Here is a 14,994-nt window from a genome sequence, read left to right as displayed (position 1 = left end):
TTCAAGGACACCCTGAGACTACATAGTAAATTCCAGGTAAGCCTGAGCTAGCATGAAATCCTACCTCAAAAAACTGAAGAAAAAAAAAAGAACGTTTGGATTAGGGTCAGTTTAATGTGACAGTTTAATTCTAAATGCCTTATAACAGGTGTTTTTCCTCCCAGCAGGCTGATTATAACACCATTTCTGAGGTGGATGAACATGTAACCTATGAGGACATTGCGAATTTTTCTGATATTTACCACTCTAATGAAGAGTATTTCAGGAAACTAGAAAAGCTGAAGGCTGCCCATGTAGAAACTATGGCAAAATTAGAAAAAATGTACCAAGATAAATTAAATTTAAGGGAAGTTCAGCCAATGATAATTAGAGAAGATTCTCTCTCTTCTAGGTAAGTTTGGATTCAATGTCATTTGTGGACTATGAAATATAAATAAATTATTTTTGTTTTGTTTTGTTTTAATTTTTTTGTTATTTTTGTTTATTTATTTGAGAGAGACAGAGAGGGACAGAAAGAGGCAGATAGAGAGAGAGAGAGAATGGACGCACCAGGGCCTCCAGCCACTGCAAACGAACTCCAGACGCATGCACCCCCTTGTGCATCTGGCTAACATGGGTCCTACATGGGTCCTGGGGAGTCGAGCCTCAAACCAGGGTCCTTAGGCTTCACAAGCAAGCACTTAACCGCTAAGCCATCTCTCCAGCCCCTTGTTTTGTTTTTCGAGGTAGGGTTTCACTCTAGTCCAGGCTAACCTGGAATTCACTATGTAGTCTTAGGGTGGCTTCAAACTCTTGGTGACCCTACCTCTGCTTCCAGAGTGCTGGAATTAAAGGCATGTGCCACCACACCCAGCCCTAGACTATGAAATAAAATGAAAACTTATACATTAAACTTGGAATACAAGAGCTGGAGAGATGGTCCAGCAGTTAAGGTGTGTTTGCCTGAGGAGCCTCATGACCCAGGTTCAATTCTCCAGTACCCACAAAAAGCCAGATGCACAGGATGGCATTTGGAATGTGTTTGCAGAGGTTAGACACACTGGCACGCCCATTCTTTCTCTCTCTGTCTCTTCTCTGCTTGAAAATTAATTAAAATTTCATTTTTAAAAACTTGGAATGCAGTCATTTCAGGCTATTTTCATTTTTTTTTTTTATGCTTGCTTTTTGTTTTGAAGCAGGCTCTCGCTGTAGCTCAAGTTGACTTGAAGTTTACTCTGCAGCCCATGCTGGCTTCACACTGATGGCAGTTCTCCTACCTCGGCCTCCAAGTGCTGGGATTACAGACATTAGCTACCACACTCAGCTCAGACTATTCTTTTAAATATCCATTCCCATTCTTAATGATGTTTACTGGTAGAATTTTATTTAAAATGTTTAACGGCTTGTCATTTGGTGGCCATTTTCTTTTTGTGTTATAGAGCTGTAGACATGTCAGGATATTTAGGCTGGACCATTTATTTATTTATTATTTTTGTTGTCATTCTTCCTTCATTCTTCTCCTTCTCTCCCTCCCCCTCTCATTTTCAGAAGATAGAACCTTGTATTCTATATAGGCTGGCTTCAAACTCTAAATAATCCTCCTGTCCCAGCTTCCAGTTGCTGGTATTATAGGCATGAGTGGCCACACCAAGGTCTTTGGTATTTTTTTAATTGTTATTTTGAGATAGGGTCTCATGTAGCCCATGCAGGCATCAAACTTGCTATGTAGCCAAGAATGACCTTGAACTCCTGGTCACCCTGCCTCCACCTCCCAAGTGCCTAGATTACAGAGTGTGCCACCATGTCTGGCTAGAATGAGCCATTTTACATGGTGAATTCTAAATTTAAAATTGGGTTAACATGAGATCATTAAAGGTACTACAGCTAGGAGACATGATTCTGTTTTCTGTTTTCACAGTAGTTTGTAATGTCCAGACCATTTCTACTATGAGCTTGCTTGCTTTGAAACGGGAGCATTTTACTCATCTAGTTCAGTGCTGACTCTGTATCTCCTGTGTGCTAGACCTTCTGTGAGCACCATGAAGTCAAATCCAGGATTCTCTTAAGGAGGTCAGAGAATAGCTCAGAACCAAAAGCTGCTTTACAGCATGTTATAACATCTCGCTGTATTTCTAAGGCTGGCCCTAGACTCATGGTCCTCCTGTCTTGCCTCTTCAATGCTGACATTAAAAGCATGCCCCACCATGTTCAGCTGAGTTGAAACCTGAAAAAGGCATATGGAGTACAGTAGATATATGAAGCAAAGAATAGGTAGCAACTATGTGTGCATGGTGGCCCAAGAAATCATGGTGTGTGAGAAGACTTCCACTGACTAGATAATGGTGACTCCCCAGTAGTGACTGGTAGGAAGGAAAGCAGGGGCCATTCCCAAAGGACATTGTAATCTAGACTGCAGCAAAGAGGAATCACTGAGAAGTTTCAGCTACAGGAGTGACACAATGAGATCTGCACTTTAGGACAGTGACTTTGGAAACCACAGGGAATTTAATAGACACAGGAGACTCTGATATCTCAGGTTCCTTCCCTAAAGAGTGAGAGTGAATTACATGATGCTATAAACATCTCAACTTTGTCTGAAACAAAAATGATACTTTTTACAAGCCTTATTCAGCTCCTCTCTTAGAAAATATAGAACTACCTTAATTGAAAATATAGAACTACCTTAATTTTTATATTGGCCATATAAAATTAAAAGTGTACTCTAATTTATCTTCTTAACCTAGTTCTGTGTCAGAAAAGAACTCCTGTCACCCTATGCTATTAGTGAAATCGCCTTCGGAGTCTGAGTTGGGTCGGTCTTCCTCTTTGTATACATCTTTGTCTGAAGAAGAGCTGCCCATGCTAGAAAGAGAGTGTCTCAGGAAAAACAGAATGATGACTTACGCTAAGGAGCTTATCAACAACATGTGGACCAACTTTAGTGTGAAAGATTATATTCAGTGTGAAGATGATGACTTTCAAGCACTTGAAAAACCAAAGAAGAAACCAAAAGCATGGGCGCCCACAATAACAGTACCTGTGCCTTTTCAAATGACCATTAGAGAGCAGAAGAAAAGAGAAGAGGCCATGAAAGCTAGATCAGATTCTGATACAGCCCAGAAACTACTCAGGGAACAAGAAGAAGACTTAGAGTGTAAGAAGAAATTCCGAGCCAACCCTGTTCCTGCTTGTGTCCTCGTTCCCCTGTATCAAGATATAATCAGGCAAAACGAAGAAAGGAGGAGAATGATAAAGGAGAAAAGCAAACAAGCTCTTTTGGCCGCACAAAAACCATTTAGATTTATTGCCAGGGAGGAACAGAAGCAAGCAGTCCGAGAAAAGCAGCTAAGAGACTTTGTGAAGTCTAAAAAAGCAAAGCGATTTAAAGCCAGGCCTCTACCTCAGTCTATTTATGGGTCACCTACCAGTGACAGGTTAAAAGAAGAAGAGCTTTTGAAAAAGATTAGGATGCAGAGGGGAGCCCAAGAACTCTCTGAGAATTCATTCCGTTTTCCTTGCCGGCCAGCCTGTAGACATTTTAGGAACCCCAAACCTAAAGATCTTGAACAGACTGGAAAGTTAAGATGTAAAAAGAAGGGTTGGTGCCGGAAACCAGATGATGAGGAAAGTCCTGAGATATATAAGAGGCACTTCTCAGAACTCAACTGTCCAACTCGCTCAACCATCTGTAAACAGTTTGGTCTTCATGAAACCTCAAGTGAATCTGGTAAAAGACAGAAAATTCTGGCAGACATTAGAGCTGATGAAGAAAATTTGAGAGAAACACGTTGGCCCTTTTTGTCTCCAAGGCGTAAGTTAGCAGTAAGAAGTGCCAGTTGCAAGCCCAGACCTTGTAGAGGCACCCCTCCAAGGCCCACCGTTTCTTCCAGAGGACGCGAACAAGCCGTAAGGTAAATAACTACACTAAGTGCTGATTAAGTACTGACTTGTAGTTGCCAAATCAGTATAAGCATCTCTGTTGGTTTGATGTTGGTAAATTTGAAAATGTTATTATTATATCTGTAACATATTTTACCATATAATATAGAATATTTTGCTAAAGGTATTCTTCTAAGGTGGGGAGATGGTTCAGTGGTTAGAAGTGCTTACTTGCAAAGTATGTCAGACACATAAAGTGACACATGCATCTGGCATTCATTTGCAAATATTTGCAAATAAATAAATAAATGCAAAAAAATAGTCTTTAAAAAAAATAAAGATGTTATTCTAAGAAATGAATGTGTTTTTTATTTCATGCTTCTTGGGGGATAGAAAAAGTTACAGTCAGCTCTAACTGGATTTCCAATCTCACATGTCAGATTTTTGTCACAAGGTTGTCATTTTTCCAGCCTATAAATTGTCCTGCATTAAATCTTTGCTGACCAAGTTTCACTTTGGCTTAGAGTGAATTAAGCCTGAGTTTGTTGCCCTCAGGAGATCACTTGAGGAAAAGAAAATGTTGGAAGAAGAAAGAAATCGGATTCTAACTAAACAGAAGCAAAGAATGAATGAATTGCAGAAACTCCTGACAACACGGGTTAAGGCTTATGACTCCCATCAAAGTTTAGCTCAAGTGTCCAAAGCAAGAGTAAAATATCTCAGGTATCATCAAAGAGACCTGAAACGCCAGAACATTGGTTTCCAAACTTGCTTTTCCTCCCCTTTCTTTCCTTCTTTCTGTCTTTCCTTTCTTTCTTTTTTTTTCTTTTTTTAATCAGTGAATATCAAAAAATGAACAGACTGAGCCAGGCATGGTGATGCACGCCTTTAATCCCAGCACTTGGGAAAAAGAGGTAGAAGGACCACTGTGAGTTTAAGGCCACCCTGAGATTACATAGTGAATTTCAGGTCAGCCTGGACTAGAGCAAGACCTTACCTCAAAAAACCAAAACTAAAAAAGAAAAAGAAACAAGAAATGAACAGACAGAATTATTTTTATGGCTTTAGTTTATATTTGGCTACTTACACTTAACATATACAACATATATATATATAAAACATATAAATATATATAACACATATATATATAATGCATGATGAGAAGCAGTGCATAGACTCACCTCCATAGTGAGAATCATGAAACCATGTTTAACAGAAACATTTGCTATTATGGCCTAGTGAATAGTTTGATTCAATATCAGCACAAAATCTTTATACATATATACATAAATATAAACACTTATATTAACTTTGTAAGTATATATATAAAATGACAATATATTACATAATAAATAACTATACTTTTGGTGGTACCAGGGACTAAATACAGGGCTTTATATAATGCTAAGTATATACAACTAAGCTACACCCTCCAGCCCATAATATTTTTTAAATAAACATATAACTTAAAGAGTTGTGTTCTAAGTTTACACAAAATCAAATGGTACAAATTAACACATTTGGTTAATTAGTGTTATGTACTGCACTTTGTTATAGTTTCAGTATAAAAAACAAAATATCCACAGAATACCCTTTCAAAGAAATACTAAAATTCTGTAGAACATAGTTTGAAAGTCAGTGTTCCAGTTGTTACACATAAAAATGATCATGCTTAGCCAAGCATGATGGCACATGCCTTTAATCCCAGCACTTGGGAGGCAGAGGTAGGAGGATTGCCTTGAGTTCGAGGCCACCCTGAGACTACATAGTTAATTTCAGGTCAGCCTGAGCCAGAGTGAGACCCTACCTTAAAAAAAAAAAAGATCATGTTTAAGTAGGAAAATATCTCCTTCAAAACTGGGTAAGTAATATGATTTATTAATTTCAAATCTGATTTATAAGAGCCAAAAATACATATTTGCTTTTTAATTACAGTGAATATTCCTTTGTACTATAGCATTCATCTAAAGATGGAGGGAGCTTAAATTTGATGAGTAAGAGTAAAAAATTCCTTAGAAATATAGTGGCTGCCTGTAATATGTTAGACTTTTTATAATACCAACTTGTGTATAATTAAATATAATTATAATTTTAAGGTATAATTATTTTCTATATTTCATGGAATCTTATCTGCTTAAATATATCTTACATAGAGAAAACAGCATAGTTTAATTTATTCTAGGATCTACTTCAAAAGAATAAGTTTACAAGTACACTTAAGGTAAATTCAGGTATATTCTCATGCACCCCAATTCTCCTCAACCTGCTCACATTGAATTAACCTTGCCACTGACCTTTAAGCAATCTCATGTAGGGGAGAAAATAGGAACAAGGTCTTATTTTCAAGAAGAAAAAAAAAAATTTGGACAATATTGTAACCATTTTCAGGGACCTTAATGACTTCAGTTGGCCTTAAGGCTCATAACATGGCATCACTATTGCCAGCTTTTCCTAAACTTCTGAAGAAATATGTTCAGATAAGTAGATTAATTGACTGGCTCAAAAGAAATTCTGTGAAAAGGAGATACATAATTTGGATCAAATTTTCTTGGTTTTGTTCCACTTATAACTATGAAGACAGGCCAGTTTGAAGCCTTTGTACATGATGCATGAACATTTTGGAAATCAAAATACCCAGTCTGGCCAGGCGTGGTGGCACACGCCTTTAATCCCAGCACTTGGGAGGCAGAGGTAGGAGGATCGCCGTGAGTTCAAGGCCACCCTGAGACTACAGAGTTAATTCCAGGTCAGCCTGGACCAGAGTGAGACCCTACCTTGAAAAAAAAAAAAAAATACCCAGTCTGTTCCCTGGGCAATAAACTGTATGTTTTTAGAACCTAGGGTTTTTATTCTGTATTCCATGAGGATTTTATCAATCTACAAAAGGAACCAAGCTAACCTGTGTTCCTAATTGCTGATTTGTCTCTAAGCTAAATGCTATACATGCAATTTCTTTTTCCTTAGATGACCTTTTAAATTTCTACTCCTTTTATTTTAGAAAGAATGAAAAAGCATGGATGAAAGAATACCAACAACAGCTAGAAGAAAAAGAAGAAAAATTAAAAAAGAGGCCATTTCTGTTTGAAAGAGTTGCTCAGGTTGTGTTTATTGGAATTTAGAGCTATTTTGAGCCCCTCCCTCTAAAAATACCAAATTTGCATTCCCTTTTTTTTATGTGATCATTGAGACACAGTGTTTGTGACAGCTTCATCAGATCAAGCGAGGACGTTTTTTGCTCAAGATCATGGAATGTTGTCGATGAGGCACACAGCACAAGAAAGCACATGTTGTGAATCTAGTTCTCAATATTAGGTTCACAACCTGTTTTTAATGGCTGGCCTTTTAATACCAATTTGGTTGTATATTGAGGTGAGGCTTCATGATATCATTTGGAAGATTCTTTGAAAAATTAAAAAATGAAACCAAATGGCTAATTGAATCAGATTTATTTCTGTCAATATTTAAAAAGCAAATCCTGCCAGCTGTGGTAGTGCACACCTTTAATCCCAGCACTCAGGAGGCAGAGTCAGAGGATCACCGTGAGTTCAAGGCCACCCTGAGACTACATAATGAATTCCAGGTCAGCCTGGGCTAGAGTGAGACCCTATCTCAAAAAAAAATTTTTTTTAATGAATCCTATAATTTGATCTTATATACAGTTACTAAAAGAGCTTCCTTTTTGTTATTTTTTGGTTTTAGTTTTTATTTTTATTTTTTATTGACAACTTCTATATTTACAGAAAATAAACCATGATAATTCCCTCCCCCCCCCACTTTCCCCTTCACAACTCCACTCTCCATCATATCCGTTCCCTCCATTAATCCCTTTTTTTAAATTTTATTGATTTATTTGACAGAGAAAGTGGGGGAGAGAGAGAATGAATGGGCGTGCCAGGGCTTCCAGCCACTGCAAACGAACTCCAGACGCGTGCGCCCCCTTGCGTGCATCTGGCTGACGTGGGTCCTGGGAACTCGAACCTGGGTCCTTGGGCTTTGCATGCAAATGCCTTAACCGTTAAGCCAATCCCTCCAGGCCCCTTTTTTATTTTGACGTCATTGTCTTTTTCTCCTATTATGAGGGTCTTTTGAAGGTATTACTAGCCACTGTGAGGTCATGGATATCAAGGCCAATTTCTGTCTGGGCAGTTGAATTGTAAGGAGTCCTGCCCTTCCTGTGGCTCTCACATTCTTTCTGCCACTTCTTCCACAATGGACCCTGAGCCTTGGAGAGTGTGATAGAGATGTGTCAGTGCTGGACACTCCTCTGTCACTTCTCAGCACTATGTTGCCTTTTGGGTCATCCCAGTGGTCACTACCATCTGAAAAAAGAAGATTCTGTAACCAAAAGTGAGAGTAGCATTAATTTATGAATATGAACATTAAGTGTAGTGCTTTCAGGGCAGTTTGGTGAGAATAATATGTGCATTTAGCCAGACAAAAGCAGGTTTATACCCCTAAGGCTCATGACCTTCCCTGTCATAGGCTTTTGATTAGGTTTTCAGTACCAGGTGTATATCCCCATGATTGTTTGTTTGTTTATGTAGGGTCTTACTCTAGTCCAGGCTAACCTGGAACTAATGCTAGCCTTGAATTCATGGTAATTTTCCTTCCTCAGCATGAGCCACCATATCCAGCTTAAATACTTCCTTTATAGGGGAAAAGCAAATGGTCTTTATAGATAGTAGATCTTGATTTTTCTGAATTTATACTGTTTTATAATCTGTCTGTAAGGAAAATTTATCAATTTCATGTCTTCTCCTTTGTCCCTGCAAGAGAAGGGTCTATGTGGGTGACATTGCTTATCAATAGACAAAAGGAGAGAGAGGTTAGAGGTGCTGTGTTATGAATTTAAAAGCTGTTAACAGTTGGATAGTAGACAGTTGGAGCACTTGTCTCTGATAACTTGTTGAGGACTGTACTTGTCAGTGACTCACTGAGCATAATCAGTGATTCACCCAGATCCATATAAATATATTATGTGTGAATCTACACAGCACAGTCCCTCAAAGTGATATAACCCTTTTACTTCCACATCTGGATATAATTTTAGGTATTACATTCAATTTTCAAGAGTAGGCTTTTAAAGCATCTCAATTTCAACTTTAAGGTAAAATATCATTTTAAGCTGTTCTACACTATATAATTTAGATGACTGAGAGCTACTTCTCCCAACTGAGTTGGTCACTGAAAGACTTTTCTAATTGTTTTCCTAAGTTATCTCCCCTTCTGGTGAAATCTCTATTATTTACTGTCTGAATTATTATAACTGACTGGAGTGGGTGTGATGGTACATATCTGTAACCCCAGCTACTCAGGAGGCTGAAACAAATGATAACATTTTTCTTTCTGCCTTGCTGTACCCTTAAAGTAAGTGGCAGTTAGTACATTTTGACAACAATATAATATGGCAAGGGGTCATGTTCTATAATGGGGGTACCCATATTAGACATGAAAAACCTGAAGTTCAGAGTTTATAGTTAAAAAATTAAAAGACGAGTGCCTAACTTGTTCTCCTTACAAATATTTAACCCTAAGCTGCCTTACTTCTCCCCAAAGATAAATTCAGAAGTCATGGTACAGTGTACAGACTCCTCTGTGATTCCTGTTTACCTTTTTTTTTTTTTTTTTGAGACAGGGGGCCTTATTTAGCCCAGACTGGCCTTGAACTCACTATATAGCCTAGGGTGACCTTGAAGTCCTGATTTTCCAAATGCTGACCTTGCAGGTATATACTACCACACTTGGTTTTATACATTGTTGGAGATCAAACTCAGAGCTTTGTGCATGCTAGGCAATTGCGCTATCAATTGAGCCATATTCCTCATAACCTTTTTTGCCTGTCTCCCACTGTACTCCTCCTGTCCCCTCCTTTCTCTTCTTTCTTCTGTGTTCACCCTTTAATTTCAAGTCCTATCAGACTATTAGAATACTACCTTCAATCTTGAAATCTTTATTCACACAGTTTCTCAAGCACCCTTAAGCTGTCTTTCTATCTTTAAGTCCCATTTGTTCAAGTCTTAACTTACAATTCCTGTCTTATATTGTTTGCCTGGGTTGGATTGAGTTGAGTGCCCTTTCCTGTGTTCTTTTACTAGCCTGTGCACACATCTGTCTTTGTCCCTGCCATGATGGGTAGAAATTATCTGCACAATTGTGCCTGTTCCTTGCTGACTAATTCATTTTAAGGGTGATGGATAAATCTTTGTGTTCCCAGCACCCAGAACCTACAATGTTTGGCACAATGAAAATGTTAATAAGCATTTGTGAGCCAAAACTGAGCAATCACGATCAAATTCACTCAACTGGACCTTATACTTTCTTTCTTGGCTCACTCTTCATTGAGACCTGTACTCTGCTGTGTTAGTGATGAGTTTCAGCATTAATACATGTTTGTCATGCTAGAGTCCCCTGTCCCTCAGTGTGCTGACTAACAACATGACAACTGCACTACCGAAGTCAGGCTTTGAGCCACCTTCAAACTTCAGGATGACCACTACCACTTAGAGAAAGAAGCATGATGGAGTGGATAAAGCCCAGGAAAAGGATCTTGGTCCTACCACTTACCAGTGTTGTGACCTTACACAAACTATTTAGTCTTTGTGGTTTCTTGGTTACTTTCATTTTTTTAATTTTAATGTTATATTTTTTAAACTTTTATTGACAATTTGTATACATGTTCATAATGTATTTTGATCATGAACCTCTCCCAATATCTTCTTTGCCCCCATCCCCTTCAGCTGAACCCCTTTTTTCCAACTAGTCCCTCTCTATGTCATTCTTTTTCCTTTCTCCATCATCTATAATAATGTGTTGATGGGCCCAATATTGTGCAGGTAACAACAGCCCATAGCTTCTGTGAGATCATAAATGCAAGGACCACTTCATGTCCAAATGTCAGTGTTGCAAATCACTCATCCCCATCTTTTGGCTCTTACATTCTTTCCACCACCTCTTCTATGATGATCCCTGAGCCTTGAAAGGTGTGATAGAGATGTCCCATTTAGTACTAAGTACTTAACAGTCATTCATAGCATTTTGACAAGATTTGAGTCTTCCCAGTAGTCACCACATCTGCAAAAAGAAGCTTCTCTGACCAAAAGTGAGAGCAGCACTAATACATGGACATAAACATAAATATTTAGAGGGCAATATGATTTGATTGGTACAACGTATCCATTTAGCCAAACAGTAAGTAGTAGTTTCCCCACTAGGACCCATAACTTCCTCAGCCACAGGCTTTTTACAATATCAAGCATGAATTCCCTCCCATAGTGCAGGCCTCAGATCTAATCCAGTTATGTACCTCCCAGGGTCTATTGCTGGTTAAGCCTGTTGATGACTTTTCCCTAGCAGAATGCATAGCATTTTTCAGCACTATGACAGCTAGCCAGCAGGGAAGAAGCTTCCAGCTCAGTTCCAGCTTAGTTTCTCAGCATCCTACAACAGAAGCATATGGTATCTTCAGCATGTGGTCTTATTATCTAATTCTGGTGGGCAGCCAAGAGCATTGGCAATATTCTGTATTGTTTTGGGAACCCAGGTGCCCCTCTCTGACCAACAGCTCACTAAGAGGTATCCTACCCCTGTACTTGTATCCTGCTTTGTTTTTGTTGTTTTGTTTTTTCTCCAACTAAGGTTTCCCAGACTGGCCTTGAACTCATAGTGATCCTCCTACCTCTGCCTTCCTCCTGTTTTCTTAATAGGTGGGCTAGACTGGGTGCTATCTCTCACTGTTGCAAAATGCTGTCTACCATTGGTCTATTGGAATTGAGCCATCCCTAGTCACCTTGTTTTAGGCTCTTCTTTCAGAGGGCAATCCTTGGCCCTAGATGTATAAGATCTATTCACGTGAGCTAAAGGTGAACCAAAGCTAAGGTAGTAGTGTGAGGGCAGTCACCTCGTAGTTCCATAAAGCCTGTGAAGCCTGTAGGAAATGTGATGGCTTCAACTTGTAACTATGCTTTCCTTCATTTCTGTTGAAGGATTAGGTTTTTGTTTGTTTCAGCTGGGCTTGTTGTTATACTAGAACCTTAGCCCAAAGCCTACACATGTTAGTATAACTGCTCTACCAGTGAGATCCCCAGCTATGAATGAATCATCAAAACCCTGGCAGATCTCCAAGCCAGGAAGTGGCATTCCAGAGATTTGAACACAGTTCTAAATTCATGTTCTTCTTGCTATATGCTTTGCTTCTCCCACAGAATAAAGATAACAACACTGATGATTTTATTATTTTTAATGAACTGAAATTATGGCCTATAAAGAATAAAATTAATAGGCACATAAAAGAGCCATTAAACAGCTAATTTTCCAGATATCTTTATGTAGTCATGAGAGTGTATAAAATTTGAGTAACAGTGTAAAGAAAATTACAGATCAGCCCTCATGTGCTACCAGCGTATAAAATTTGAGTAACAGTGTAAAGAAAATTACAGATCAGCCCTCATGTGCTACCAGCCAGGTTAACAAGTAGACTCCATAGCACTCCTAATCTCTCGTGTGCTCCTGCAGATCACACTTCTACCTGACCTCAAGGTGACCACCATTCTAACTGAAATCAACATTCCCTGCAGTTAGTTATGCTTGTTTCAGAGCATTAGCTAACTGATTATACTAGATGTGTTTTTGTGTGCTTTCTTCCCATTGTTCAGTATTATATTTGTAAGATCTACCCATGTTGTGTTACATACTATAGTTCATTCTATTTCTTTGCTTTTGTCCTATAATATGAACTATATTTGCACATCCAACTATTGGCAGGTACTAGGTTTACAATTTTAGGTTACATTCAGTACTATCTTGAACTTTCTTGTACAAGTCCTCTGAGGCGCATATGTGTGAGTTTCTCTGGGTACAGGTCTAAAAGTACAATTGGTCATAGAATATGCATGTTTTGACCAACTGAGATTGATAAACTTAATATTCACTGGCACTTTGAACCCATACATTGTAGTGGAAATTTATACTCTTTGTTCTCGTCTAAAAAGGTTTGTCTTTCCTATAGAAAAATGCAAGGATGTCAGCAGAAAAGCATTATTCTAACACCCTAAAAGCACTAGGAATATCTGATGAGTTTGTTTCAAAGAAAGGCCAAAGTGGAAAAATATTTGAGTACTTCATCAAGCAAGAGATGAACAGTTTCACTGCAAATAAAGAAAGGTAACATATATATATCTAAAGAGTTTACCTTTGAAAAACTCTTACCTGCAGGAAAACAGACACTTTTGCTGTCTATTATATTTTTAAATACCTCTTACCTAAGTGAATATATATGAACTGTAATAGAATATACTAATATTTTACCATATTTAATACAATCAAAATATTATCACATGGTAATGAAATATTTTGTTCTTAAAGCAGATTAATTTAAATTTCTGCCTGATATAAATAAAAAATATTAACACAGTTTCAAATGAAATCTAAGGAATCAAATTTTGAAATGAACTAGTTTTCAGAAGAATATTTAATTTCCCAACTGGTACCTTCATAGTTTTATTAATTTAAAAAAATGAGAGTTCATACAATTGAGGAAGGCTGGCTGCAGGATGGCATACATAACCAAGGGTTTGTATACCTTTTAACCCAACTCACTTTTTCTTTGAGCTATTGATAAATTTCTTCCTCTAGCTTTAATGAAGAAGAAAAAACAGAAGAGAGAGAGTGTGAAGAAGAAAACTATATTATTGATTACAGCAGCCAGGATTCTTTCAAGGAAAAAGATGAAGAGGTTGAAGAAAGTGAAGTATGTTAACGAGTTAACACTCAATCAGCAAGGCTTCCTCACTAGGACTTTCTGTTTGCAGCATTAGGATGTCAACAGTTGTATTGTACCAAGAACATCTGTGGGAATACCTCATACATGCTGGGCTGTTGAACAGAGACATCATAGCTAAAAAAAATTGAATCCAAGCTGGGTGTGGTGGCGCACGCCTTTAATCCCAGCTCTTGGGAGGCAGAGGTAAGAGGATCACCATGAGTTCGAGGCCACCCTGAGACTAAACAGTGAATATCAGGTCAGCTTGGGCTCGAATGAGACCCTACCTCAAAAGAAAAAAAAAAATTGAATCCAGCTACTTGCTGATTTGGTTAGAGAAAGGCTTTGCCTATTGCATTTTTTTAAGTAGTTATTTATGTGTGTTTGTAACTATGATTTTTTTATTTTTAAAAGTATTTGAAAGTTTGAGAATCACAGCTATCACAAACTGACTAGTCTTTAAAATATATATTATACTTGGTGTCATAAAGAATTTGGCATTGAAAGCAGAAAGAAGTATTGGCCTTTGGTGATTTATTTTTACATTTGCTAGGTATTTTGTTTCTGAGCTGTTTTTAATGAGTAACATACTATAGAAAGAAAAGGTACTTGGGATTTTACATTCATTTCTGCAATGAGATCATACAGTTAAATTATCTACACCATCAAGACTTTTTTTAAAATTTTTTTGTTTATTTTTATTTATTTATTTGAGAGTGACAGAGAGAGAGAGAAAGAGGCAGAGAGAGAGAGAATGGGCACGCCAGGGCCTCCAGCCACTGCAAACGAACTCCAGACGCGTGTGCCCCTTGTGCATCTGGCTAACGTGGATCCGGGGTCCTTAGGCTTCACAGGCAAGCACTTAACTGCTAAGCCATCTCTCCAGCCCCCATCAGGACTTTTTTTTTTAATTTTTTATTTATTTATTTGAGAGCGACAGTCACAGAGAGAAAGACAGATTGAGGGAGAGAGAGAGAATGGGCGCGCCAGGGCTTCTAGCTTCTGCAAACGAACTCCAGACGCGTGCGCCCCCTTGTGCATCTGGCTAACGTGGGACCTGGGAAACCAAGCCTCGAACCGGGGTCCTTAGGCTTCACAGGCAAGCGCTTAAACACTAAGCCATCTCTCCAGCCCTCCCATCAGGACTTTTTTAATCACTATTTTTATCTCTGGTTTTAGTCCCCTTTTTTGTTTGTTTGATTTTGTTTTTTGTGCTGGAGATTAAGCCCAGGGCTCACACATGCTAAGCATGTGCTTGACCACTCAGCTATACTCTAACTCTCTCAAATTCTTTTTGATTGGTTTTTTTTTTTTTTTTTTTTTTTTTTGCTGATGTTTAATACTGAATATTATTTTTTTCTGAATATTATTATATATAG

At 38.2% G+C, this 14,994-nt stretch overlaps 1 protein-coding gene and 1 non-coding gene across 5 annotated transcripts in view; one reads left to right on the top strand and one right to left on the bottom strand.

Moving 5' to 3' along the window:
• The window catches only part of Fam161a (FAM161 centrosomal protein A), a 34,879-nt gene extending 20,473 nt beyond the window's left edge, over window positions 1-14,406 (top strand). Inside the window, exons 3-8 of one of the 4 annotated variants that reach the window (XM_045147681.1) lie at window positions 165-391; window positions 2,724-3,890; window positions 4,414-4,581; window positions 6,857-6,956; window positions 12,863-13,017; window positions 13,489-14,406. In XM_045147681.1, coding sequence (XP_045003616.1) covers window positions 165-391; window positions 2,724-3,890; window positions 4,414-4,581; window positions 6,857-6,956; window positions 12,863-13,017; window positions 13,489-13,612 — 1,941 coding nt within the window. In that variant the 3' untranslated portion in view covers window positions 13,613-14,406. Of the gene's footprint in view, window positions 1-164; window positions 392-2,723; window positions 3,891-4,413; window positions 4,582-6,856; window positions 7,286-12,862; window positions 13,018-13,488 lie in introns of those variants that run through there. The other 3 variants (XM_045147682.1, XM_045147683.1, XM_045147684.1) reach the window with 3 other exon arrangements.
• LOC123460527 lies at window positions 6,229-6,359 on the bottom strand. The gene has a single exon (XR_006637072.1). It is a non-coding gene; the product is annotated as a small nucleolar RNA SNORA33 (small nucleolar RNA).
• Window positions 14,407-14,994: the final 588 nt, after the last annotated feature.

Source organism: Jaculus jaculus, chromosome 4, assembly GCF_020740685.1.
Source record: "Jaculus jaculus isolate mJacJac1 chromosome 4, mJacJac1.mat.Y.cur, whole genome shotgun sequence".
Classification (NCBI taxonomy): Eukaryota; Metazoa; Chordata; class Mammalia; order Rodentia; family Dipodidae; genus Jaculus; species Jaculus jaculus.
Note: the sequence above shows the minus strand (reverse complement) of the source record. Positions and strands in the feature narration are given on the sequence as shown.